This window comes from Anomaloglossus baeobatrachus, chromosome 10, assembly GCF_048569485.1.
Source record: "Anomaloglossus baeobatrachus isolate aAnoBae1 chromosome 10, aAnoBae1.hap1, whole genome shotgun sequence".
Taxonomy (NCBI): domain Eukaryota; kingdom Metazoa; phylum Chordata; class Amphibia; order Anura; family Aromobatidae; genus Anomaloglossus; species Anomaloglossus baeobatrachus.
Window position 1 is genome coordinate 69,571,889 of NC_134362.1, and position 26,262 is coordinate 69,598,150.

The 26,262-nt window shown below is 46.4% G+C and overlaps 1 protein-coding gene across 3 annotated transcripts in view; it reads right to left on the reverse strand.

The window, feature by feature from the left end:
* Positions 1 to 26,262, reverse strand: part of SYT8 (synaptotagmin 8) — a 61,607-nt gene that overhangs the window by 17,456 nt on the left and 17,889 nt on the right. The window contains exons 1-5 of one of the 3 annotated variants that reach the window (XM_075327017.1): positions 13,869 to 14,297; positions 8,836 to 8,990; positions 8,046 to 8,209; positions 5,228 to 5,323; positions 4,481 to 4,648 (exon numbers count right to left, since the gene is read on the reverse strand). In XM_075327017.1, the coding sequence (XP_075183132.1) occupies positions 4,481 to 4,648; positions 5,228 to 5,323; positions 8,046 to 8,209; positions 8,836 to 8,990; positions 13,869 to 13,960 (675 nt within the window). In that variant the 5' untranslated portion in view covers positions 13,961 to 14,297. Of the gene's footprint in view, positions 1 to 4,480; positions 4,649 to 5,227; positions 5,324 to 8,045; positions 8,210 to 8,835; positions 8,991 to 9,064; positions 9,088 to 13,868; positions 14,298 to 26,262 lie in introns of those variants that run through there. The other 2 variants (XM_075327018.1, XM_075327019.1) reach the window with 2 other exon arrangements.

Genomic DNA, 26,262 nt, shown 5'->3' on the forward strand with positions numbered 1-26,262 from the left:
TTGACATCCTGCTGCTCAGGAAGCCGCACCGCAGGTCAGTTTATGCTGCAGAGAAAATAAGTGACGTGGGCAGGAGATTTCTAAAAATCCTTCCACTGTGCTTGTACTGCAAAACGCAGCATTATGAACGCAGTGAAAACACTCTGCATCCAAAATGCTGCAAATCCTGATTGTGGGCACATAGCCTAAAGAGCTAGGATCGATGGATGGATAGATGTCTAACACATATATAATGTCCTACCCCCTGCATATTCTAAGCTGGTGCCGTTAGTGACTTTCATTGTGTTGTGCCTAGTATTTAGCCCAAATATAAATAAATAATTAAAAAAAAAAATGACGTGGGGTCCTCCCTATTTTTGATAGCCAGCTGGGGTAAAGCAGACGGTTGCAGCCTATAGACCACAGCTGGCAGCTTCACCTTGGCTGGTGATCCAATTTGGAGGTCCCCCCAAGCTGTTTTTTTATAATTATTTATAAATGATTAAAAAAAAAAAAAAAGTGGGACCCCCCTCAAATTGGATTACCAGCCAAGGTAAAGCAGACAGCTGTGGCCTGGTATTATCAGGGTGGGAAGGGCCATAGTTATTTGGCCTTTCCCAACCTAATAATAGCAGGCCGCAGCCGCCCCAGAAGTGGAGCATCCATTAGATGCGCCAATTCTGGCGCTTCGCCCCAGTTCATCCCGTTGCCCTGGAGTGGTGGCAAACGGGGTAATATATGGGGTTGATGCTAGATGTATAATGTCACCTTGCAGCAAGCCCAGAGGTTAGAGATGTCACAGCATCTAAACAGATACCTGACATCACTAACCCAGTCAGTAATAGAAAAAAAATAAAGACGACAAAAACATTTATTTGAAAGAACACTCCCCAAAACATTCCCTCTTTCACCAATTTATTGAAAATAAAAAAAATTCCGGTCCGCCGTAATCCATTTTGGAGGTTCTGGACCTTCTAGAATATGGGGGGCACGCTCAGGGAACGTATCCCCCATTTTCTGGAAGAGCAAGCTCTTCCTGTGAGCAGTGTGGGTGCAGTAATCTGAGAATTCTGCACTCACACTGCCCCGGTCCAACCTAGGGCAGAGTGACCTGCAGTAACCTCATTCCAGAATATGAGGGGCACGCTGAGAGAACGTATCCCCCATTTTCTGGAACAGCAGGCCCTCCATGTGAGGAGTGTGGCTGCAGATTACTGCATTCACGCTCCCCCGGTCAACAGTACAGCAGTTTCAGCAGTAGTGAGCTCAGTGTCCCTGCTTGCAAGGAGCCAGCTGACAGCCGCTGTCTGCGCATGCGTCTCCAGCTTTTCAGAGGGAGTTGGAGTGATCGCGGGGACCGGAGCAGCAGACAGGTACCGGGGAAGACCGGGGGCTGGGGCTGACGGGGGGGTGACCTGGCAGGACGCAGGGACGACTTTTCTGTCGCATGTGACATGTCATGCATCTTGCATGCTCCGGAGGGGAGGGGGGATTGCTCTGGAGAATCGGAGGGGGCTCCGGGGTACCAGAGATCTCCGGTGTCTCGGAGGAGGGCTCAGGGTGAGGACATTTCTCTCCGATCTGAAATGTTTATCATTTCAGATCAGAGGGAAATGAATGCAGAGGCGGTGGCGGCTGCAGTTTTCGGCATCATCCTGAATGCTCCGGAGGGAGGGCTCTGGAGAACCGGAGGGGGCTCCGGGGGACCAGAGAGCTCCGGTGTCCCGGAGGAGGGCTCGGAGAGGACATTTCACTCCGATCTGAAATGTTTCATCATTTCAGATCAGAGGGAAATGAATGCAGAGCCGGCGGCGGTGGCAGTTTTCGGCGCGTTTCGGCGCCATTTTGGATGTTCCGGGGTGGGGGGGGTGGGGGTTGATTTCTCCAGTACCGGGGGCTTTGGGGGCACTAGGGGCTTATATTTCTTTATCATCTGACATGTTTGATCATGTCAGATGAGAAAGAAATCAGTATTATTTGCCATTTTTTTTTTTATGTGATTGGCGGTATACGGTGTATACCGGCGATCACATTATCGGGGTCCAAAAAAACACACCTCCGGTAGCTGAAACCCCCGAGATTTTCCGTCACTGGGGGGCGCTACAAGCTTTTTCCGGCCTGACGTCTCAAAGCGTCGGAACATAATAAGTACCCTGTTTTTCCAACGTCTTGAGACGTTAGGCCGTCGCTATGGGGTTAAACGGTATTTTTTGATAGGCTACAGCAGTGAGGTCACATCAATAGAGCATGTGGTCGATGTGCTCAGTGGCTCTTCCCACGTAAACTGCACATGCCATAGAGCCCTGGGTGATTGGCTGCAGTGGTCACGTGCGCTGTTGACGTGACGTCATCACTGCAACATATCAAAAAATACAAGAGTAGTGGTGGAAAGGTGGTGTTGGAGTCAGAGGGTGAGAAAGAGCTTCATTTAATATTTGATACATTTACATGTTTTTTCACTGAACCATTGACTTGTATTGGTGACTTTAATCCCAAACACGGATCAAAACAGAACAGTCTCCTTTTTTTGGGGGACAACTGGCCCACAAAAAAGGAGTTACGGAAAATGGCACATATATTCTAATTGGTCAGTAATCTAACTGTGAAATAACGGTTAAGATACGTGTACTGATGAGCGAACAAGTTCACCACTGCTCAATACTCGACATCAGGGTGCTCGGGTACACTCATTACACGGCCGTGTATCGCGGGTGCTTGAGTGCCATGCTTGAGTCCCTGCCTCACATTTCTTGCGGCTGCTAGTTATCCAATAAAGGTATCATTGCTCAAATACTTTTGCCTTTTTTTAGATGAAAGCAAACAAAAATTGAACAATGACCCTCTTTACATTCCTCACAAGATCTAAAATAAGATGATTAATATTCACAAACTTTGTTTCCTTGTTAGATTATAAAATGACATTTACTTACAGTTGTTATCAACATTTAAAGGACTTTTCCACTTTTTGGTTTTGGCTTCTATTGGCCCGTGCTGTGTTAAAATAATAAAATAAGACAGTATTAACCCTCCCTGGATTCAGCGTTTGCTCTATACCATTGCTCCAGTCTCTTTGTATTGACTGCAGCAGTGACATCACGACAATAGTTCACATCACTGCTGCAGCCAATCACTGAGCTCAGCAGATAATGCCATTTACATCAGAAGAGCTGCTGAGCTCAGGGACTGACTGCAGCGGTGATGTGCACTGCAGTCATAAAGTCATGACATCACTGCTGCAGCCAGTACACAGACCCCAGAGCAGCGGAGAGAAGCTGGCGCTGGACCCAGGAAGACTGACTACTTTATGATTTCCTTATTTTAACACAGCATTTATCAATTGGAGTCAAAAACTTAAAAAAGAAGATCTCCCTTTCTTATGGAAATGTGTTATACACATCACAGTTCCCTTTTAAACGTCTATATTCGATATCAGGAGGTGCCTGCTGACATCATTATACTTTACCTAAGATAATAAATAAAATGTTAGGTCTTTGCAGGTGGTTTGATTGTTGACTGCCTTGGTAGTCAGATATACAATGAATAAGGACATGTAGTCTGAAACACGTTTGTTTGTCCCTTTGGAGTTGGCCATTGAACGTTTTACTTGTTTTCCTGGATAGTCTATCTTTGTGATTTTTATGGATATTTTGTAATAAATATTTTTTTTTTATGGAGGCCAGATGCCGGATATCTTCTATTACCTCGGTAATTACGTTGCTTCTTCACAGTGAAGGTTTTAGAGAAGTGCAACCTAGTTATTCACTCATGCCCCTAATTTTTAAAGGGGTTGTCCACTGCTAGGACAACCCCTTCTCATTCCTTTTGTTTGTCACCATTAAAATAAAAAAGCCTATACTCCCCTCCGATGCCGGCGCAGTTTGGCAGTGTCAGCGTTGCAATACCGTGGCTCACGGGAGGTTGTGACGTCACACAACCACTACGCTCAATCACCACCGACTTCTCTTTCCCAGCCTTCTGATGAATAAGTAATCAGGAGGAAGGGAGAGATGTGGCTGCTGCTCACTTTCTGTTAATTACTGATATAACCAAAGGTGGGGAAAGAGAAGCCGGTGGTGATTGGGTGCAGAGTTTGCGTTACGTCAGAACCTCACATGAGCCACAGGAGAGCAGGTATTGACAATGCCAAACCGCGCCAACACAGGAGGTGAATATAAGGCTTTTTTATTTTAATATGCGAATAAATAGGAAAAGACTGGGTCAGCTCACCATTCCGGAGGTTGCCTTGATCGTCCTCCCAATAACTGCCTGGGATACCGACAATTACAAAGCGGTAGCTAACCGCACAACATGTATGTAATCGAAAATAGAAATTTCAGCTAAGCATCCAAGTTATTTAAGTGAGGAAAACATGAGGAATGAGAAGGGATTGTCCTAATAGTGGACAACCACTTTAATGTTCTTCACTAGTATTAGGGAATAACTGAATTGCTACATTTTGTGAAAAGTATATATTATTTTTCGATGCTTTAAGCCAGAATACCTTAAATGTGAAGGATTCATTAAAAACTGGGCTCAGTGTCTTGCGATGCACTTTGGTCTCATTTTTCTTGCGGGTATCGTTGGTGAGGTAGACTATGGTGTATGGATCTGATGTTCCTCCACTGTCCATAGCCTTCAGACTAGCAGCTTGTTTCACCGCGATAGTTATCTGAAACGAAATTATAAGCCCATTACTATTGGAAATATTAATTCTGGGGTGTCCAATCTGATGAACACTACCCGTCTCCAGAACCAAATCAGTCCAGCATAGAAATCTGCTATCATGGCAATATCTCCCTTACGATACTTGTCTGGATGACTGTAAATGATTGTGGTTACCCAATGATCTACCTAGTAACAGTTTCAGAAAATTCAAAACTGGGAAGGTAAATTACAGATACTAAGTATACTTTTACCATTAAAGAGATTTTACCATCACAGTAAGCCATGCCATATTGTTAGAATGGCAACAGATCAAAACGCGTTGGCATCTAAAGTATCAATCATTTACAGAAACAGACAAAATCCTATAAAGTGACGATCCATCCCAGTGAGCCAATGTAAACATTATTTGAAATATTAGGTCATGTTTTGGAGAAATTAACTACATGAAGAAATTGTTAAAATAGATGAAGTATAAAAATAGCGGAAGGTCAAAAAATGTTAGTATAAGTATAAAGCTTATCAGGAGCAATGGAGAGATTATTACATAATTGTATGCATTTGTAATTGATGTCAATTCGAATACCTCTTCTCTCTGAAAGTTATACTCCACAGAATATTGCAGTCTCCCACGGTATTGATTTTCCTGTGACCTTTGAAGTCCTTCTATATCTGGCTGTACCTAGAAGGCAGCAATATAATATATAAATTGTAACCTTTATTTCACAAACTGCATCTTTATAAAATCATGTGACATAGCTTGCCAAGTACAGTTATGATAATTAAAAAGAATATAGAAGACAGCAAATATACCGTATACTCTGCTCACATGATTTTCATTTTCCTCGAGGTGCAGCTACCTGTTTAATGCAGCTTTTTTAGGGCTGAGCTGTGATTTGTGACTATGTGTTAATTGCAGTGACTACAGGGAGTCTGCGGTAGTCTGAGACACGCCCCTTGTTTTATCATTGGTCAGGTTGCTGTGCTCTTCCCCTGCAGTTCTACCTTTAGCTGTTGTGTATCAAACAACTGAATGGCTTCTAGCATAAAAGAGCAGAATGATTATATGATTCAGATGACTGAACCAACAGGAAATGACAAATGGATTCCCATTTAACTGTTAGATGCAACCATATTGATGGAACTTAGTAAGGAGAAAAGCAGGCAGGGGCGTACATCGAAAGCCCACAGTGAATCCTCCATAGTACCTTTCACACACACAGTATGATCACCCAACTGTACCCCAGCAAAGTATGGTGACCCCAACACAGTATGATCTCCAACCCTGACCCCCACCCAGCTCTCCATGAAGTATAATGGGCCTACATACAGTATAAGGGCCCCCACACCTCTTCACACTATATAATGGCTGCCCTCCACACAGTATATAGGACCCTACACAAACAAATCACATTGTAAAATTGCTTGTATACAGTATAATGGCCCTGAATTAGCCCTCCATAAAGTATAAAGGCTCCCTCATAGCTTTCAGAATGTTATAATGGTCTCTACATAGACCATCAAATATTATAATGGCCTCCAAGTAGCCTTCCATATAGTATAATTGACACCACATAGCCCTCTATATAGTATTATGCACCCTCCCATAGTTCTCCATATAGTATAATGAGCCCCACATAGTCCTCTATATATAATAATAATAATAATAATATTTATTCACTTCTATAACGCTACTAATTCCACAGCACTTTACATACATCAGTAACATTGTCCCCATTGGGGCTCACAATCTAAGGTCCATATCTGTCTCTGAAGTGTGAGAGGAAACCCACACAAACATGGGGAGAACATACAAACTCCTTGCAGATGTTGTCTTTGGTGGGATTTTGACTCAGAACCCCAGTGCTGAAAGACTATAATGCCAACCACTGAGCCACTGTGCCACTCATAATGGACTTCACATTGCCTTCCATATAGTATAATGCACCCCCATAGTCTTCCATAAAGTATAATGAGCCCTACATTGCTTTATACATAGTATTATAATGCACCCCATTGTCGTCCAAATATTATATTGTACCTCCATATAATATAACTCACCCCCATAGTACCCCATATATTAAAATGCACCCCCACAGTCCTCCACATATTATAATGAACACTCATAGTCTCCATATATTATAATATACCCCCATAGTTCTCCATATATTAAAATGCACCCCAATAGTTCTCCTGTTTCTATGTAGCAAGAAGCAGCAGCATCATAAAAAGTGTAGCTGTGAAAATGTCACCTTCCCCCTTGAAGACTTCAATGCTATTGTTATAATGTAAAGTGTAATGTGTATTATGTTCTGTGTTATTGTATAGTATGCAATGTATAATGTAAATTGTGATAACTGATGAATATGTTTTTCCCGACGACTGGAAAGGCAGGAGTTAATTTACCTGTAGAAATGTTGTGCATTGCCATGTGAGGAAGCCAGGTTCTGCAAAGCAACAGTCTGTTAACAAGGACAGTTAGAGTTAATGTTTGGGACTATCCCTGAGTGGGATGGGCTAAGGTCTAGGTACAGAGACAGTGTCCTTCTAGAAGGTCACATAGGGCACAGAGACAGAGACAGGCCTAGGGTCTGGGTAGTCAACAAGGCCACATGACATAGGTGTCCGTGAAGTGAGAGGAGACCGGAGCAGGAGATAGCGTGATCTGGAGTACAAAGACAGAGGGAGGTAATTGCGACATAGAGTGATGTAGTGAAGTTAGGTCAGCGGACTGATTGAAGGAGCAAAGACTAAGTGACTTGGATAGGATGCTCAGCAGAGAGGCCCTAACAGCTGCCATCTCCTATCTCAGTAATTGGAAAGTCTTCACTAAATACAGATTTTACATTGGAATTGAGAATTTTGATAATGACTGATAGTGATGAGTGAGCATCGCTGTGCTCAGTTCTCGTAACCAGCAGTTGGACGCTCAGACGCGCTCTAGTTGAGCACCGAGTATTATGGAAGTCAATGGAGATCTCGAGCATTTTTTCGGAAGATCTTCCGGATGCAGACCTCACCCATGACTACCGCACTATGCCACATTACAAATACATATCTAACTGAGATAAAACACTTACTAGAAAGCAGGAGCACTATTTCACTCCCTCCTTGTCCTCACCCTTCCCAGACCATCAGCTGTAATTTCATGGGGATCGGGGGATTGGGGGATGATGACTTAGTGGAATGAAAAGCATATTTCACTAAAAAGATATATTACTTAATTTCTTATATTTACTTGTATTATCAATTTATGCAAGATTTGTTGAAACAACAGTGAGTATTTAGGTGTGACATAGATGTACGGTATTTATCTATCTGTCTGTCTGTCTGTACATCCGTACATCCATCCATCCATCCATCCATGTATCTATCCGTGTCTATCTAAATTTGTGTGACCTTACCAAGCTTGTAGTAACACTATTCTTCACATTCCCAAGTTTGATTTTCTCTTTATCTTTGCCCTTATTTTTCTTCTTTTTACAGCAGCAGCAGCAACAGCAGATAATCAGCAGAAGAATTAAAAAAAGTCCCACAGCAAACAATGTGTAGATGGCCCATCGTGGTACTGGAAAGAATGTGACAGAATAAATAGGATTATTGCATAAAAATAGCCACCATTCATCCATTCATAACAGGAAGAAAAAGCAGCAGGTAACGGTAAAAGGATATTTATTCAACAATGGTGAAAATACATTTTTTTTCCAATAACCAACAAGATAACTTTTCTCTCACTTTCTTAAAGGAAGTGTACACTTTTGTCAGAACGATCTCTTTAAAATACGCTTATCACACAATGTTCTATGGCTCAAATCCCAATCTATCAGATTAAATCTGTGGGGAAACCCAGAAGCAACTGTTCAATTTCCCTGCAGTGCCAACACCTGGGAAACAAAACATTGCACAGTTCTAATTGAAAACAAGGTGTTTATTGTGAAATGTATAAAGTTGATGGTTCCTCAAAAATTGGGAAATGTCTTTGGCATCTGCTCCTCTGGTCAATAGATGATGTTCAGAATGGAGGATCTACTCCCCAATAACTTAGAATTTCTGAGTATCATCACTTTCAGAGTGATGGGCCTGACAGCCACTAATCCAAAACAATCCATCATTCCCTCGGAAACAGAAATTGTTTTCAGAACATCACAAAAGTTAGAGAAATGCACAAAAGTCCATCTGACCGGTAATACTCACATGGAATGCGGTTCAGAATGCCATCAATCCAGGCGATTATGATGGATCCAGTGGAACTGTGGGTTGTGGTGGCCGACGTAGGGTGCGTTGTATTTGTGCTATTCTTCATTTTTGGGATTGGATAGAGGAAAGGTTCCCCCTCCAATGGCAACAACCTGGAATAAAATTTTGCATCGTTACTACAGAATAATACAATATGCAAACTTAAGGCAAAATAAGAACCCCATACATAATAACTAGGAGCAGCAGAAACCTTACAAGACGTCTTCTCCAAGTTATTTGCAATCAGTGTTGGAAGTTAAAGGAAGGAAATCACTTCCTGACTAAATGAAAGGCAGGAACCATGGATGACTCCCAGCCTCCTCCTTTGTCCATAGTTGTTCAATTTATAAGCATATACAGTATATACTAGGAACTAAATGCAATAATTCAGACATAGGCGATGTTCTCATCTGCTAGCAGCATCTGTCGCAGATTCGGATGGTTTTGGGAGAAAAACAATTCTACTTGCAGGTCCCATTAAAATCATATACACTTTTGGGACACCCAAAAGATGCTATAATAAGACCATGGGATCTGAATATTGGTGCTAAAGTCCATAATGTGATGGACCCGGCACAACTTCATCATTTCGGATTGTAATGGAAGAAGTTTGGATCACAGTTATGACCCCAGTCAGGATTTGTCAATGTAGCACCTAATTCTACCTCTTTTCTCCCTCAATAGAAATCAATACAAACATGATCCTCAATATTTCCTTTGATGTTTGCAGAGTCTGAGTGTTCTAAGACTGTTGTACAATTGTGTCGTGTTTTCAAAAGTTGCAATAATCTGCAGCTCTTTGTTACTGTTGTGTCACTGTGAAACTTGTGTAGTGGGCGGATGCGCTCGGCCATGTGAATGTGCTCTGTTTTATAGATTATTGAGTATTGTAAGATGTATGTGTTTGTACCAACGGCTGATATCTAGCAGCAAGTCGATTTTAGATTAAACGTTAGATAAAATAGGGATAAGATAGTGGAAGGGAGGAGTGGCAGATGGTGGGAAAGAGATTAGGAGGAAAGCTCAAGAGGATACCAGTAAAGAATAGGGTTCAAAAGTGAGAAGACGTGGTCTATGGCCAGTCAGGGAACCCTAAGGTAACGTCAAGAGGTTCGGAGCCAACGGCTCACCCCAACGGGTTTAGAGAGTTGTCCAGCTAGAGAGACATCAGGGCCCAGAATTGGACAAAGGTGAATAGTTAGGGGGAAGAAGACAAAGTCCCCGGAGCTTAAGGACGAGGTCCAAGATAACAGGGAAAATAGGTCGAGGAGCAGTACCCCACACAGAGAGGAAGTGAACTTTCTGGTTGGCTAAGCAAATTCTGGTGTTGCGTGAGTTACTGACTTCCACGACGGTGACTGTCCAGTGTGGTGATGGACACTGGCCTGAAGAAACCAGTAAGTGTCATGCACCCCACCCAAAGTCACATCTGCACATAAAGTCTCATTGGTGAAGGAGTGCGGCACCTGTGCAGCCTGGGGCCGGCACTTTCCTTCACTGATATGTTATTGTGGACTGCAACATAGTTCTTTGGCTTTCGTCATTGTAAGACAGTCCTGCAAATTTAGATGTTTTACATGTCCATAGTCACAGAGCAGCCCAGGCCTTACACAGTACATGTAGAGCTAATGGCCACCAGATAGCCAAACCATCTTCTAGTGGACTAAGCTCTGAAAGAATAAAATGTCTGATCAGTGTCATACTGAGGCAGCAGGGTCCCACCAGTAACATTGACTTTGGGGGCCTACTGATCAACTACATACAAATATTACATTGTTATTTAGGTTGAAAAAAGACCTAGGTCCATCTAGTTCAACCTTCCTGCACCAATTCTACATTTTGTCACTAAGTCACTATACCCAACCATGTTTTGTGTACTGAGGAAACATCCAGCACATTTTTAAAAGCTGTTATAGTATCTGCCATTACAACCTCTTGTGGTAGGGCATTCCACAGTCTGACCGCTCTAACTGTAAAGAACCCTTTCCTATTTAGGTGTCGGAATCGCTTTTCTTACACTCACAGTGAATGCCCCCTGGTCCTTAGTTTTATCTTTGGAAGGAATAAGTCATTAGCAGTCCTTAATATTGACCACACATGTATTTATACATATAAATGAGATCTCCTCTGAGACGTCTTTTTTCTAAGCTAAACATATCTAACTTTTTCAACCTCTCATCATACGGGCGGCCTCCATTACTCATCATACGGGTGGCCTCCATTCCTTGCAGTAGTCTAGTTGCCCGCCTTTGAACTGACTTTAATTTCTAAATGTCCTTTTTAAAATGTGGAGCCCAAAACTAGATCCCATATTCCAGATGTGGCCTTACAAGGGATTTATAGAGGGGTAACAATACGTTGGGATCGCAGGATCTAATCTCTCTTTTTATACACCCTAAAATCTTGTTTGCTTTAGCAGCTGCTGCCTGACATTGAGTGCTGCTGCTCAGCTTATTTGTAATGAGAATACCCAAGTCCTTCTCCTGTTCTGTAGTCCTGAGTTTTCTTTCATTTAATGTATACGCAGCTATAGGATTACTCCGTCCTAGGTGCATAACTCTATATTTATCAACATTAAATCTCATTTGCCAAGTATCTGCCCATTCTGACATCTTATCCAGATCATTTTGTATTATTGTACTATCAAGGTCAGTTTTTAATATCCGTTATCAAGGTCAGTTTGTAATATATTACATTCACAAATTTACATATGTTTCTATATAATAATATAGATATATTAAAATGGGTAGTTTGTAAAATGAATAATGAGATGCCTTCTTTGTCTTTTCATAGTCAAACAAGTGTATTGTGCCAACTACGATCATGTTTGGGGGGTAAGTAGCATACTAATGCAAAGGGGCCCACCGGAGGATTCTCCTGCTCTCCTGTGGGCCAGTCCGAGCCTGGGCCTGATACTCTAGGACAGGGGTCAGGAACCTTTTTGGCTAAGAGAGCCGTAAACGCCACATATTTTGAAATATAATTCCGCGAGAGCCGTACAATATGTTTAAAGGGCCATTGACATATCAATCGCTCCAATGTTCACTTAGTACAGCAAGGAATGCTCCTCCCTGCTGTATAAAGCCACAACTGGACTGAAACAATGGTAATTAGCAGTAAAAAAATCAAATAAATAACTTACATTGTGAACTTGCGATGCATGACATCAGTCCAGCAGTCTGGCTTCTTCTTTTTCCTGCGCATGACTGGAAGCTGGCATTCTTCCCACCTGATGTTGAGAGAATGCCAGCTTTGAGGCATTTGCAGAAGAAAGAAGCTGGAATATTGGACATGTCACACAACGCATTGTCAGTTATGTCAATTATCTATTTTATTATTTTACAGCGAATTATTGTTTAGGTCCAGCGGTGGCTTAGTGCAGCAGAGAGGAACACTCCTTTGTGTACTAAGTGACCGCTGGAGCAATGGTATCTGTCAGTGGCCCAGACACCCTGCTTCCCATACAGCCTGCACCCCCATATCTCTCACACCCTGCTTCCCATACAGCCTACACCCCCATATCTCTCACACCCTGCTTCCCATACAGCCTGCACCCCCCATATCCCACACACACTGCTCCCCATACGGCCTGCACCCCCCATATCCCACACACACACTGCTCCCCATACAGCCTGCACCCCCCATATCACACACACACACACTGCTCCCCATACAGCCTGCACCCCCCATATCCCACACACACACACACTGCTTCCCATACAGCCTGCACCCCCCAGATCTCACACACTACACCCCCATATGTCACATACCCTGCTTCCCATACAGCCTGCACCCCCCCATATCACACACACACACACACACACACTGCTCCCCATACGGCCTGCACCCCCCATATCACACACACACACTGCTCCCCATACAGCCTGCACCCCCCATATCCCACACACTACACCCCCATATGTCGCATACCCTGCTCCCCATACAGCCTGCACCCCCATATCACACACACTACACCCCCATATCTCACACACCCTGCTTCCCATACAGCCTGCACCCCCCATATCACACACACACACACTGCTCCCCATACAGCCTGCACCCCCCAGATCTCACACACTACACCCCCATATGTCACATACCCTGCTTCCCATACAGCCTGCACCCCCCCATATCACACACTGCTCCCCATACAGCCTGCACCCCTCATATCACACACACACTGCTCCCCATACAGCCTGCACCCCCCATATCACACACACACACTGCTCCCCATACAGCCTGCACCCCCCATATCACACACACACACACTGCTCCCCATACAGCCTGCACCCCCCAGATCTCACACACTACACCCCCATATGTCACATACCCTGCTTCCCATACAGCCTGCACCCCCCCATATCACACACACACACTGCTCCCCATACAGCCTGCACCCCTCATATCACACACACACTGCTCCCCATACAGCCTGCACCCCCCATATCACACACACACACTGCTCCCCATACAGCCTGCACCCCCCATATCCCACACACTACACCCCCATATGTCGCATACCCTGCTCCCCATACAGCCTGCACCCCCATATCACACACACTACACCCCCATATCTCACACACCCTGCTTCCCATACAGCCTACACCCCCATATCTCTCACACCCTGCTTCCCATACAGCCTGCACCCCCCATATCACACACACACTGCTCCCCATACGGCCTGCACCCCCCATATCCCACACACACACACACACACTGCTTCCCATACAGCCTGCACCCCCCAGATCTCACACACTACACCCCCATATGTCACATACCCTCCTTCCCATACAGCCTGCACCCCCCATATCACACACAATACACCCCCATATCTCACACACCCTGCTCACATATCTCACCCTGCCTGTACCCCAATTTACCCCTCTCAAACACTCTGCACCCCTTCACATGCTTCTGTCACAGTCTGCAGCCCTCATATGCCCCTCACCCTGCAGCCCCCCTCACCCTCATGTCCCCTCTTTTCTTATTACCAGTCATCATGTGTCCAAATCGCCTTCAGTATCTTGCTTTCTGCCCGGCATCCTGTGTCTCCTCCCACACAGTCACATGGGCGTGACATCATCGCAGGTCCTGCAGGATGGAGATTCCGTCTGCTGTGCAGGTCAGGAGCACTCCTGCAGCTCAGACATGGCTGGTGGCCTCTCCAGGTCAGGGGCCCCTCTACTGACACTGGGCTCCGCTGACTCACAGTTCGGCCACTACACAGCAGCACTACACATAGACGCAGAGCGGCTGCCGGGCCCCTATGTGTACTAGTGCCGCTGTGTAGTGGCCGGCCTGTGAGTCAGGGGAGCCCAGTGTCAGTAGAGGGGCGGCTCACTTCTCGTTCCCCCGCTGATCCGGTCTCCTCGGCGCATCGTCCATTATTGTCGCTCGCTGACCTCTCAGCAGGCGCGCAGTGATGACGTCACCGCGCTCGCTGCAGAGCTGTCAGAAGAACGCCGACAGTCACAGCGGGGAGAATGATAAGAGAGAGAGCGCGCCGCTCACTCTCATCATTGCTCTCACTTGTATCGGCACCTGCGATGCCGATGCAATTGAAAGCTCGATCCTCGGCGGGGGGCGGTGACAGCGCGGCCACCGGGCCCCCCTGAGTAGCGGTGCGCCACTCCTGCCACCGCGAGTGGGCCCCCCCGGCAGCTGACCGGGTTTGCCGGGTGCTGGCGCCGGCCCTGATCCTTCCCATAGACAGGTAGGAGCCCTGTCTGCGAGCCAGATACGGCCATCAAAAGAGCCATATCTGGCTCGCGAGCCATAGGTTCCCGACCCCTGCTCTAGGAGGTGGCCAGATTATCTCACTCATGATGTTTATGTATATTGTCCGATGTATTTTATATTGTGTGCATCATAGTAGCTGTGTTTTAGACAATGAATGTCCAAGCGTTGCTGAGCCGCAGAGCAGTGCCGCGGTCCGCGCCATATAGAAGCTGAAAGTTTAAAGTGTTTTTACTGAATACTGTGTTTTACAGTAATGTAAATGATAATCTGTAATGTGTGAGTAATGTGTTAACAATGTAATATAAAGTATAAGAATGTTAGCTATATAGGGATTAGAGTCAGTGAAGCTTTAGTATGTGCAGTGTGACAGGTACTTCCTGCTTGCCAAGATAACTAAAAACCAGAAATGGTTGGCTGGTGAGAAAGGCCTGAGGTACTTCCAGGTGTCCGGAGCCTATGGCTCTCCTCAGGACGGGGCTGGAAAAGCCATCCGAGGCAGTGTTTGTACATAGGTAAACACAGAGACAAGATTTGGGTTAAGTAGAGGCTTAGGTTCAGCAGCTTGAAGGCTAATTCCCAGTCAGCGGGCTAGGCAACGGAAAGTACCCCAGGGAACAGCGGCAGCCGAACAGGATTGGAATGGCCGTGTAGAGCAAATAAACATTTCCATCCTGTGTTGTAAAGAAACTCTATGATATGTTGCTCTGCCACATCTATGACGCTGACCGGCTGCAGGGTGGTGGACGCTCCCCTGAAGACCACAGTAAAGCCTGCTTTACACGGGACGACTGATTGTGCAATTTCACAATCGATCATACCCGCCCCCGTCGTTTGTGCGTCACGGGCAAATCGCTGCCCGTGTCGCACAAAGTCGTGAAACCCCCGTCACACGTACTTACCTGCTGAGCGACCTCGCTGTGGGCGGCGAACATCCTCTTCCTGAAGGGGGAGGGACGTTCGGCGTCACAGCGACGTCACACAGCGGCCGCCCAATAGAAACGGAGGGGTGGAGATGAGCAGGATGTAAACATCCCATCCACCTCTTTCCTTCCGCACTGCCGGCGGGAGCCACGGGATGCAGGTAAGCTGTGTTCATCGTTCCCGTGGTGTCACACGGAGCGCCGTGTGCTGCCACGGGAACGATGAACAACCTGCTGCAGGAAAAATAAACGATATTATGAAACTGAGCGACGAGTACACGACTCACGATTTGTGAGTGATACTGCGCCGCTCAGAGGTTTCACACGAGACGACGTCGTGTACGATGCCGGATGTGCGTCACGAAAACCGTGACCCTGACGATCCATCGCACACTCCGTCGTCTCGTGTAAAGCACCCTTAAGTGTCGCTCCTCCTGTGCAGGGTGCCTCCCAAACACAGGTCCTGTCTGGAGAAGGAGTGCGGAGCTCCATCGGCCTGGCGTTTGCTCCCCACTACAACTCCAAAACATCAATTCCTTATTTTTGAATCAAAAATAACCTACTGGATCTGTTTTGATACTTTGTGCGGTGTGTACCCTGATAACACCAAAGTGTACGTTCTGTATGGATAGAGGGCATTTTCCCTTTGTAAGCCCAAGTCTGACAGTGATGTAGGTTATGGATAAGTTTACAAATTCTACAGAATAGTCTGGTTGTTTTTTGCCCTACAGCAAATGAAATATTTCCCTGCACTCCAGGGTTACACAGAAGTGTCAGGGCACTTTACCATAACATCTGTTCGGCTCTGTCACATTCACACTACCTGTCACTACATACAGTACAAGTTGCAACTTTATGATCTTAATGGACTGGCCTATTTTGAGCTTTTAGGACAAAACCTTTTTTTCCACTTATATTTCCTCAGTGACAGTCATAAACGGGGCTATTTTTTGAGAGATAAGTTGTACATTTCAACTACACCACTGTCGAGGGTGTGTCATGGGTTTCTGGTAGTAGAAGGTCACAGTGTTTTGCTGTGCAAAATGCTTCCTGACATTCAGTTGCTCCTGCTGTTAGTATTTATTGTACTAGGTAGCTTTCCTGTTTGATTTTCATTTATTCCCCTTTAAGACTCAGGGGAGGTAAACTTATTTCCAGCTGCTGATTATCAGTATTCTCATTTTCCCTGGATTTTTGCTGGTGATATTATTCAGTTCATACAGGATTTTGTTGCAAGCAGGTGGCTTGCACTCATCTGTGGTATCGTTGCTGAAACTTTGCTGAACTTCCACCTGAGTCATCTGTGGATAAGTAGTTAATGCACCCCCCCATGTGTCCTCCTTGTGTCTTCCTTTAGTGTTTAGTGTTTTTGATGAAGAGCTCATCCCACCCGTTCCCTATTTAGGGTTCAGCACTAGGGATACCTAGGGTCAGGTATCTGGCTCAGCACATAGGTGTGGAACCTAACTAGGGTGGTGAGGGACCCCAGGGACCAGCAGTAGGTTTCCTCAGGGTTCACAATCTCCCCCTTCCCTACACGCAGGGATCCCCTTACCTTCTTATTTTTCGCCGCTCGCTTGGTACTTCCCCGTACCTAGCATGACAACGACTTTGGGATTTCTGTCCACTATTGATTAACTTATAATAACTGTTTATAGGGAATAGAAAAAAAGAGTGGATTTGAAAATTTTAAAATGTATTTTAATTTGCGCCAATCATCATGCAGCACATATAATGTGTTCACTTTATGATGTTGGTCCGTACGATTATTTATTTTTATACCAAAATTATATCATATTGTTTAGATGGTTTAGAACTTTTGCACGTTTTTGTTTGTTTTTTTTCTTATATTTTTGTGTTAACATGTGGTAAGAGCCAAAGATATTGAATGAACACTTTCATTGATGGGATTGTGTGAGGGCTTGGATTCTGTAGCACAAGTTGTCGTTTTGTATCCTTTTTAGAAGGTGTAGGATTTTTTCATTACTTTCTATACCTTTTTTTAAAGACTTAACATGAACAAAAAACAGCAATTCTGCTTTTGCCTTTTATATTTATTAGTTATGTTTTTCACTGTGCTGACATGATAATGTAGCACCTCTGGACCCATCAGGGCACTACAAGGTACTGCATCTTGCCAAAGATGCAGGGCCTACCCCCAGGGATCTGGAAGACCATTGCCAGTAATAGCAAAACACATTGTAATCCCAGTTTTCTCCCATCCCCACAGATTGGTGACAGACTAGAATTAGACCCAATGGATGGACACCCAGGGGTGGAGCCGATCCAGTCCACTAGATAACGACCGGGTGGGAGGGGACGAACATACTGTTGGAGTTAGTAAGTGGAACTGAGAGGAGACGGACGTAATTGCTCTGACACGGGAGTGTGACGGTGACCTGAGGGCCCAGGCGTGTGGTTACCGGTGGAGTACGGCGAAGTACTACCGGAACCATAGCACCGATGGTATACAGAGCCCTAGGTCAGGCAAACGCTCCAGGCAGACCTGATAAACATCTGTACAGTGAGGGGACTATCCAGGACCTCACTGACCTTAGAAGTCTGGGGGCACCAGCAGTAACGGGAGAACCGGGGACCGGAACGGAACATCGACCCTACAGGGTTCACACTGCCCGCCGTACGGACCAGAGACTGAGAGACAAACAGGAGGGGACCCACAGATGCTCCAAGCCACGGGGACCCACCAACTTGAGAAAGGTGCAGGGGAAAGAAGCCACCAGGTCATCAACCGGCACTGGGACTAAGGGAACCAGAGGTGAATGCCAGCCTTCCTCCGGGTACCATTTATCATCTACTGTGAGTAAAGAGAACTAGTTACACTGCAATTCCTTGTATGGCCTACCTTTCTTCCCGCACCTAACTCCATCACCTACCCCCTGGGGCCCCAGCCCTACTTGCGGAGGGCCCAACATCCAGGCAGCCGTCAACATCAGCCCCAGCAGAGAGACTGTGCAGCGGCTGTTCTATCTCCATAACCGCAACCCGCAAGTGGTGTCACGACATAAACTTTATTAACTATTCCCCTGTATATAACCCCTTTTTAAAGCGACCCCCAGGGTCACGGAACCGGGCAACGGCCACCCAGTGACACATCCCAGTAGTACACTGTCCGGGACCGAGTACCCCATAGCCCTGGGCGGCACAATAACATTATTTAGCTGATTGGTATAATTTTAGTGATATCAAATTTTTAAAGTACCGTTTTGCGATTAGATTGGACTTTTTGATAATTTTGTCTTTCCGTTTTGGTAAAAGCAAACACAACCATTTTGATTGTATTTTGATTTTTTTTTTAACTTAGATTTCTCACCGTACAGGATGAATATTAGACGTAGCGATACCAAATCTGCACTTTGCTTATATAACAATGGGAAACCCCTTTAACACTTGACTCTTCGAGGTCCTAGTGGCACAGAGCCATGGGTGGTTTCCTATATAAACAATATAGTTTACCATTACCTTCACAACATATTTTTTATGTGTTTGCCCTTTCATTTATTACATACGCCGCCTGTCCTACCACTCTCACACCCTGCTGTGTACCTGTTTTACAGGAATTCTGCACATTCCTCTGGATTTTTGTCATTCTGTGTATAAAACGTTTTGTTTACTTTTCCGCAGTCTTACTTCTTCATGATGAGTAACTACTGACTTCTAATCGCTGAAAGTACAGAAACAGCTAGTGCAAATAACAGTCAGGTATTAGACCAGACATTGGCACTTATGAAGACATGGCGTTGTGACAAAATCAAAGTTGCAGCTACCCAGCCTATCTCAGCTGTCCTCTTCATTTCCATTCCACCTGTCTATAGATGCAGATTAATTAAATAAATATATATATATATATATATATATTTAATGTATATATATGCACATTATATTTGAGCAAAACTATTTGCAGAACACGTATTGGAGTCATGTCAGCCAAATCAGAGCACCGGGATTTTTCTGCTTCCTGCCACTATCCTCAGTGCTTTTCTCATTAGCAAGCCCCTATGACATGATGTCGGCAGGTATTAGGGAGTTTCATTATCATTTCATTTTAGAAAATAATATACATTTAATGTGAGTGTAGCGCCCCTGAAGCCGTCAGGGAGCTACAAGGTACTACATCCCCACCCAGGATGCAGGGTCTACCCCCAGGGACCCAGAAGACCAGTGCTGGAAATAACAAAAGCATTTCAAATAATACCTGTTTTATCCCCAAATTCCCCATAGACTAGTGCCAGACTAGGGTTGGACCTAATCGATGGCCCGATGGTTTCTCTAGTGTCTGGGATTAACAAAAGCAGAATCAGGCATCGACCTGCTGTGTGCTGGTTCATAGGCAGGCTAGCAAGAGCTAATTTCTGCTAGTCTGCTTGCTGCTTTAATCACATGTGGGGAGGCCTATCACATCTGTTCTCCTCCTATTTATACTGGTGGAAACCTTTCACCTATGCCAGCTATAGTTTATTCTATGTCGGTTTCTGAGGTGTGGTGTCCCAGAATCTCTGGTGGACGTTGTGCTTAGTTGTGTTTTTGCTTGGAACGGTTGTGGATTTTACCCCTGTTGTTTTATAGCTTCCTTCCTTCTCTTGTTTTCTTTCTGAATTTCTTATTATATTTAAGTTTGTGTGTGTGTGTGTGTGTGTGTGTGCTGTGTGACAGCATTTTGTTTTTTCCTTGTCTGTCTTGATCTGTGGTTTTCATCACACTCCTGTCCCGTCCCTCCCTAGGGGGAGGGGGAATTAGATCAGGACTGGTCAGAAGCAGGGCCAGAAAGGAGTCTCAGGCCTCTCCACCATCAGGAATATCTCTGAGCTAGGGACAGCATAGGGACCCCTAGTTTGAGGGACAGCTTAGCAGCCCCAGTTCCCTATTATCCCATAGTCATTGTGACAGGTAGTTGCACAAAGGAATCATTTAAGCATCACTGCCCATAACATGCACTTCTATTTCAGTAACTGTACAAGTTCCTATTTACTTATTGCATTGTGTCTCATTTCACATTATTATCTTTGTTCTGTTATTTCCTTGTATTCATGCAAATATTCTCTTCAGAGATGAGGAGGAATAGAACTTTAGTGCCACTTATTGAATGTTGCAATCCTAAAAGTCAATATCAAACCTTTGATGAGCCTTGATTAGGATTAAAGAAAAGAAGCTAAACCAGACACCAAATTTGTAGACACGTATTTCAGAGTTTTTACCCCTCATCAGTGCAAAGCATGAGGTCTGATTTGGTTGGGTGAGATGCCTCTGACAGAGTGTATAAGGGGTAGCATTTCTTCTTGTGAAGAATGCCAAGTTGGCATAAGGAGACTTATAGAGCATGTAATGCAACAAAGAATGATAATGGAGACCCAGGTATACCTTAGGCTCCTAAAACTGAAAAAGCATGTTCAGACACCCACCATTGATGCAGATATCCAGGAAAGGATTATCAGAATCCAAGGGTAAATTATGCAAAAATTATATCTGCAGTGACGTTAGCAGAACAACATGTTGATGGGGACTGATATCACTTCACCTTAAGCCATTCCAGGTGTCAGTTTAGGTGAATGTCATCCTAACAGATCCATAGAAATAATATGTTTTTATTATTCAGTCTTAGGCCTCTTTCACATGTCCGTGCCTCCGGTACGTGTTTGGTCCTTTTCTTCACGTACCGGAGACACAGGCACACGCAGACCCATTAAAATCAATGGGTCTGCGCTCATGTGCGTGTTCTGCCATGGACCGTGTGTACGTGTGGAGCATACGTGTGCCCGTGTGCTCCACATGTAGACATGTCCTGTTTTCTCCGGCATCACAGGTGTCACACAGAACGCAAACGGACCACACGGAGGTGTCCCGTGTGACACGCACCGGAGAAAACACACGTGTCTGAGAAAAAAATAACAAAACTTTACTCACCTTCTCCAGCCCTGCTGTCTCTGCCGCTGCTGTCACCGACCGCCGCTCATTATGCTCATTGTATATTCACTCCACTGTGGCCGGAAGCAGCAGCAGCGGGGAGTCGGCAGGACCGGAGACCGAAGATCAGCAACACGGGCAACGACGCCAGAGACAGGTGAGTAGAAAGTTCCCGTTCTCCGTGTGTTATCAAGGATAGCACACGGAGAACACACGTGTGCCATAAACACGGCTCACGGAGGGCAATACGCACCTTTGACACGTCCGTGAAAAACATGCGTGATTTTCATGGACGTGTGAAAGAGGGCTTATATGGTGCCATGCACATACCGCACATACCAACGGCACATTTTTGGGGTTTAGTAGAAAGAGCTTTTTATCAGGCTGATGTGGAACATTGAGCAGCCTCTCAGCATTTACCGTTGTCATTTGTGTGAATTTTTAAAGGCAATCTTTCACAGGTTTTTTGCTTACTGTAGTGGAAGAGAGCCTGATTACAGTGATGTGTCACTTACTGGGCTTTGTTTTGCTGTTTCAATACCATCAGTGTTTTATCAGCATTAAATTATCACTAGAGGACTAGGTGTTTTGTGCCTCCTAGTCCAACTCCACCTGCAGCACAGGTTATGAGCTTTCTGTCAATAGACAGTGTACAAAGAAAGCTGCCAATCAGTGGTGTTGGCTGTCTGGCTGAGCTCTGCTAGATTTGCAAAAGATAAAACTGTGATTATATCACATGCACTGCACCTAGTAAACTAAGTGATACATTGCTGGAATCAGGATCTCTGCCCCTACATCATGGTGCCCTCAGATTATATAGTAAAAACTTTCTGACAGATTCTTTTTAAGGAGGGATATAAATACTATAGATATAAGCTTGTGGTGCATTGCTACTTTCTACTGGATGTGATTGTAGATGGCCATTTGGATTTCCAACATCTCTTATATAGGGAAAGTCCATAATTCTTCTGATATTCATTATCTAGCTATAAGGATCAGGGTATTCATCAGCCTGTAATTAGCCAATTTGAGGTTCTGCGAAAAATGAATAACAAGTGACATGTAAGATGTTGTTGGGCCCTATATGGTCAGTTTCAAGTGGTACAATGGGACCGTCGAAACAAAACCCTAAGAATTCCTTTATTGAAACAAAAAATACTTGACATATTACAATAATTATTTATAGTAATACCATAATACATCTTTCACAATCTATAGGGAGTGTCTGAGCTCATGATGCGCAAATACTCTCTGGCATGGATCAGGCATTTGCCCAGGGCAGAGAGTAGCCTTGCACCTTACCACTCCAACGGACTCACCAGTCTCCCTGAGTCTTCCATTGGCATCACATCCACTGGATGCCCTTCATTGGCCCTGCTTCTGAATGGATGACGTGGGCCTATCCGTTATTGTCTCCTTTTGCCTATTGGTGGCCTCTCACTTAACCTTGTAGGTGCAGTACCCACTCTTGGACTCTACAGAATACAAGCAGTTTATACTCCTGTAGGGTCAGCTCTCTCCTTGGCCCCACAGTCACTTATGGCATCCAGGCAACTCTGCCTCTGTGGACTTTCCTTTGCCCCACTTCTCCCCTTCTCTCAGTGGTGTAGCCAGTCTTTCCTGCCCAGAACAGCCACAGAGGCAACCACCAATCCAATGACCTGGCCGATGCAGGACTACAAACATTTGTATATTGTCACGCTTCCCGGTCCCCTGGTCCCGTCCTCCGGTTCCCGTGCCCCGCACTCCGGTCCCTGTGGCCCGCTCCCCGGTTCCCGCCGGCGTCCCCTGCTCACCACCCCGGTCCCGGTCCCGTCCTCCGCGCCTGCACCCTCCTTGTGTCCTGCTCCCCGCTCCCGGCGCTCCTCGGCGACATGGGACACACAGCCGGGCGCTCCTGCTTCCTCCTCACCGCTTCCTGGACTGGCTTCTGGCACACGGGCCTCGCGCATGCGCATTAGGGCGCGCGCGCGGTCATTGACCCTTTCTTAAAGGGCCAGCACCCAGAAACAGGATATTGCATAGACATGTACAGGGTATATAAGGTTTCTCTTTCCTGGTGGGCGGGGCCTGTTCTACGTGTTTAGCAAGCTAGTGTTCAGGTCCCCGTATTGCTTTGCTCTGTGCTTTGCCTTGCATTAACCCTGTCCTGTCTCGTAGAGCCTATCCTGCCACGCCAGTCGCTCCGAACCAAGTCTATCCCTGGACCCTGACGGTGACTTCGGCGGATGTTCCACCACCTCTGCAGCTCCGCCAGTCTCTGGCTCCGTTCGGTGACCCGTTCCATCGCTCAGCAGGTTCCGGATCTCGCCTGACCCTATCACCCGGCCTCGGACCCTGAGCCTCGTCACCCGGACTACCGTCCAGAACTCTGTGGGTTCAGCATCATCCACCTTTCCTGCTTCTCTACGGACTGTCCAGCTACCTATAGTGCTCCGGCTGTCGTGCATCAGGACCCTCTGGCGGGGTTACCAGCTTGGCTGCCTTCTCAGGGGAAATCGGTGTACGGTCCAGTGCTTCCACCACCCGGACGTAACAGCTAGAACAGGCCATGGATCCCGCCGAAGCACTAGCGGCCTTGCAGCAGGAACTCACACGCCAGCGTGAGACCCAGACCCGCATGCTGAACTTCATGTCTTCTGTGGATGCCCGCCTGAACGCGCTACAAGCGACGGCCACATCCTCGGCATCTCGGGTTTCCACTGTGCAATCCACGGCCACTGCTTCCGTGGCAGACTCCTCGGATGCTTCCAAACTTCGTTTGGCCTCACCACCCCGGTACGCCGGAGATCCCAAGACCTGCAGGGGATTCATCAATCAATGCTCTCTCCATTTCAAGCTGCTGCCACACTTGTTTGCCTCCGACCAAGCCAAGGTCGCGTTCATGATGTCCCATCTAGAGGGAGAGGCATTGGCCTGGATGAACCCCTTGTGGGAGAAGGAGGATCCGGTGACCTCCAACATCCAGGAATTCCTGCAGGCATTTCGTGGCACCTTTGACGAGCCCGGACGCGCCTCCGCGTCTGCCTCATCTCTCCTCCGGCTACGTCAGGGGACTCTGACGGTGGGTCAATATGCCATCCGTTTTCGCACCTTGGCTTCGGAACTCGGGTGGAACAACGAGGCTCTAACCGCCGCCTTCTGGGAAGGCCTCTCGGGTCGTATTAAAGATGAGCTGGCTGGACGTGACGTGCCTTCCACTCTGGATGCCCTGATTTCCCTAGCGACTCGAGTGGATCTTCGCTTTCAGGAACGATCCAAAGAAGTGTCCCGCGAGAGGCGTCCGATACGGCACTCCTCCCCACCCCAGAAGTCCATCGCTTCCCAGTTGGCGTCACCTGGCGTGTCTACCTCCGAGCCCATGCAGATTGACCGCCTGAAGCAGTTGGAACAACGCCGAGCGGAACGACTAGCAAAGGGTCTCTGCTTCTACTGCGGTGGTGGCACACACCTGCTACGCTCTTGTCCCGAGAAGCCGGGAAACTCCAAAGCCTAGGCTTGGTAGGAGAGGCCACCCTAGGTGCTGGGACTCTCTCAGACTCCGTTACATGGACTATTCAAGTCACTACAGAAGAGACCCGGTTCACGGCAGAGGCGTATCTCGATTCCGGAGCAGCAGGCAACTTCATCCAGCAGGCCACGGTGGATAAGTACCAGGTGCCTGTCCTCCCACTAGAGAAACCGCTGGTGATCGCCTCTGTTGATGGGAAACCCCTCTCTGACACCGTCTCCCTGATCACCAAGCCTGTGGAAGTAAGGATCGGTGCTCTGCACACCGAGAAGATCACCTTCTACGTCCTCCCACGCATGTCTCATCAGATCCTGCTGGGACTTCCATGGTTACGGACACACGAACCATCGGTCAGCTGGAGTACAGGTGAAATCACCCGATGGGGCTCCTCGTGTCACGAGAGATGTCTGAAATCCATCCAGCCCGTCCGACGCCCTCCGGTTCCAGAGTCTCTACCAGGACTGCCTTCTGCCTACTGGTCCTTCACGGACGTGTTTGATAAAAAGGAGTCAGAGGTACTACCGCCTCATCGTCCCTACGACTGTGCTATCGAGTTATTGCCAGGAACTACGCCTCCTCGAGGACGGATATACCCCTTGTCCCCTGCTGAAACACGAGCTATGTCTACCTATATCACCGAGAGCCTAGCTAAGGGGTTCATTCGGAGGTCCTCGTCCCCTGCCGGAGCGGGGTTTTTCTTCGTCAAGAAGAAGGAAGGTGATCTGCGCCCTTGCATTGACTACCGGGGATTAAACCATATCACCGTAAAGAACAAATACCCTCTGCCGCTTATCCCCGAACTATTCGATCGGCTCCGAGGAGCCCGTGTATTCACCAAGTTGGACCTTCGTGGGGCCTATAACCTGGTTCGCATTCGCTCTGGAGACGAATGGAAAACTGCATTCAACACTCGGGATGGGCACTATGAGTATTGTGTCATGCCCTTTGGTCTGTGTAACGCTCCGGCCGTCTTCCAAGAACTGGTGAACGACGTGTTCAGAGATCTCCTCTATGTCTGTGTCGTGGTGTACCTGGACGACATCCTGGTCTTCTCTCCGGATCTACAAACCCATCGAGAGAACGTGCAGCTAGTCCTCCAGAGGCTTAGAGAGAATCGTCTGTACGCCAAGTACGAGAAATGCATCTTCGAAAAGTCATCTCTTCTCTTCCTGGGTTATGTAATCTCGGACACTGGCCTGCAGATGGACCCAGAGAAAGTGTCTGCCATCATCAACTGGCCTCCTCCTTCCGGACTGAAGGCTATCCAACGCTTTCTCGGCTTTGCGAACTACTACC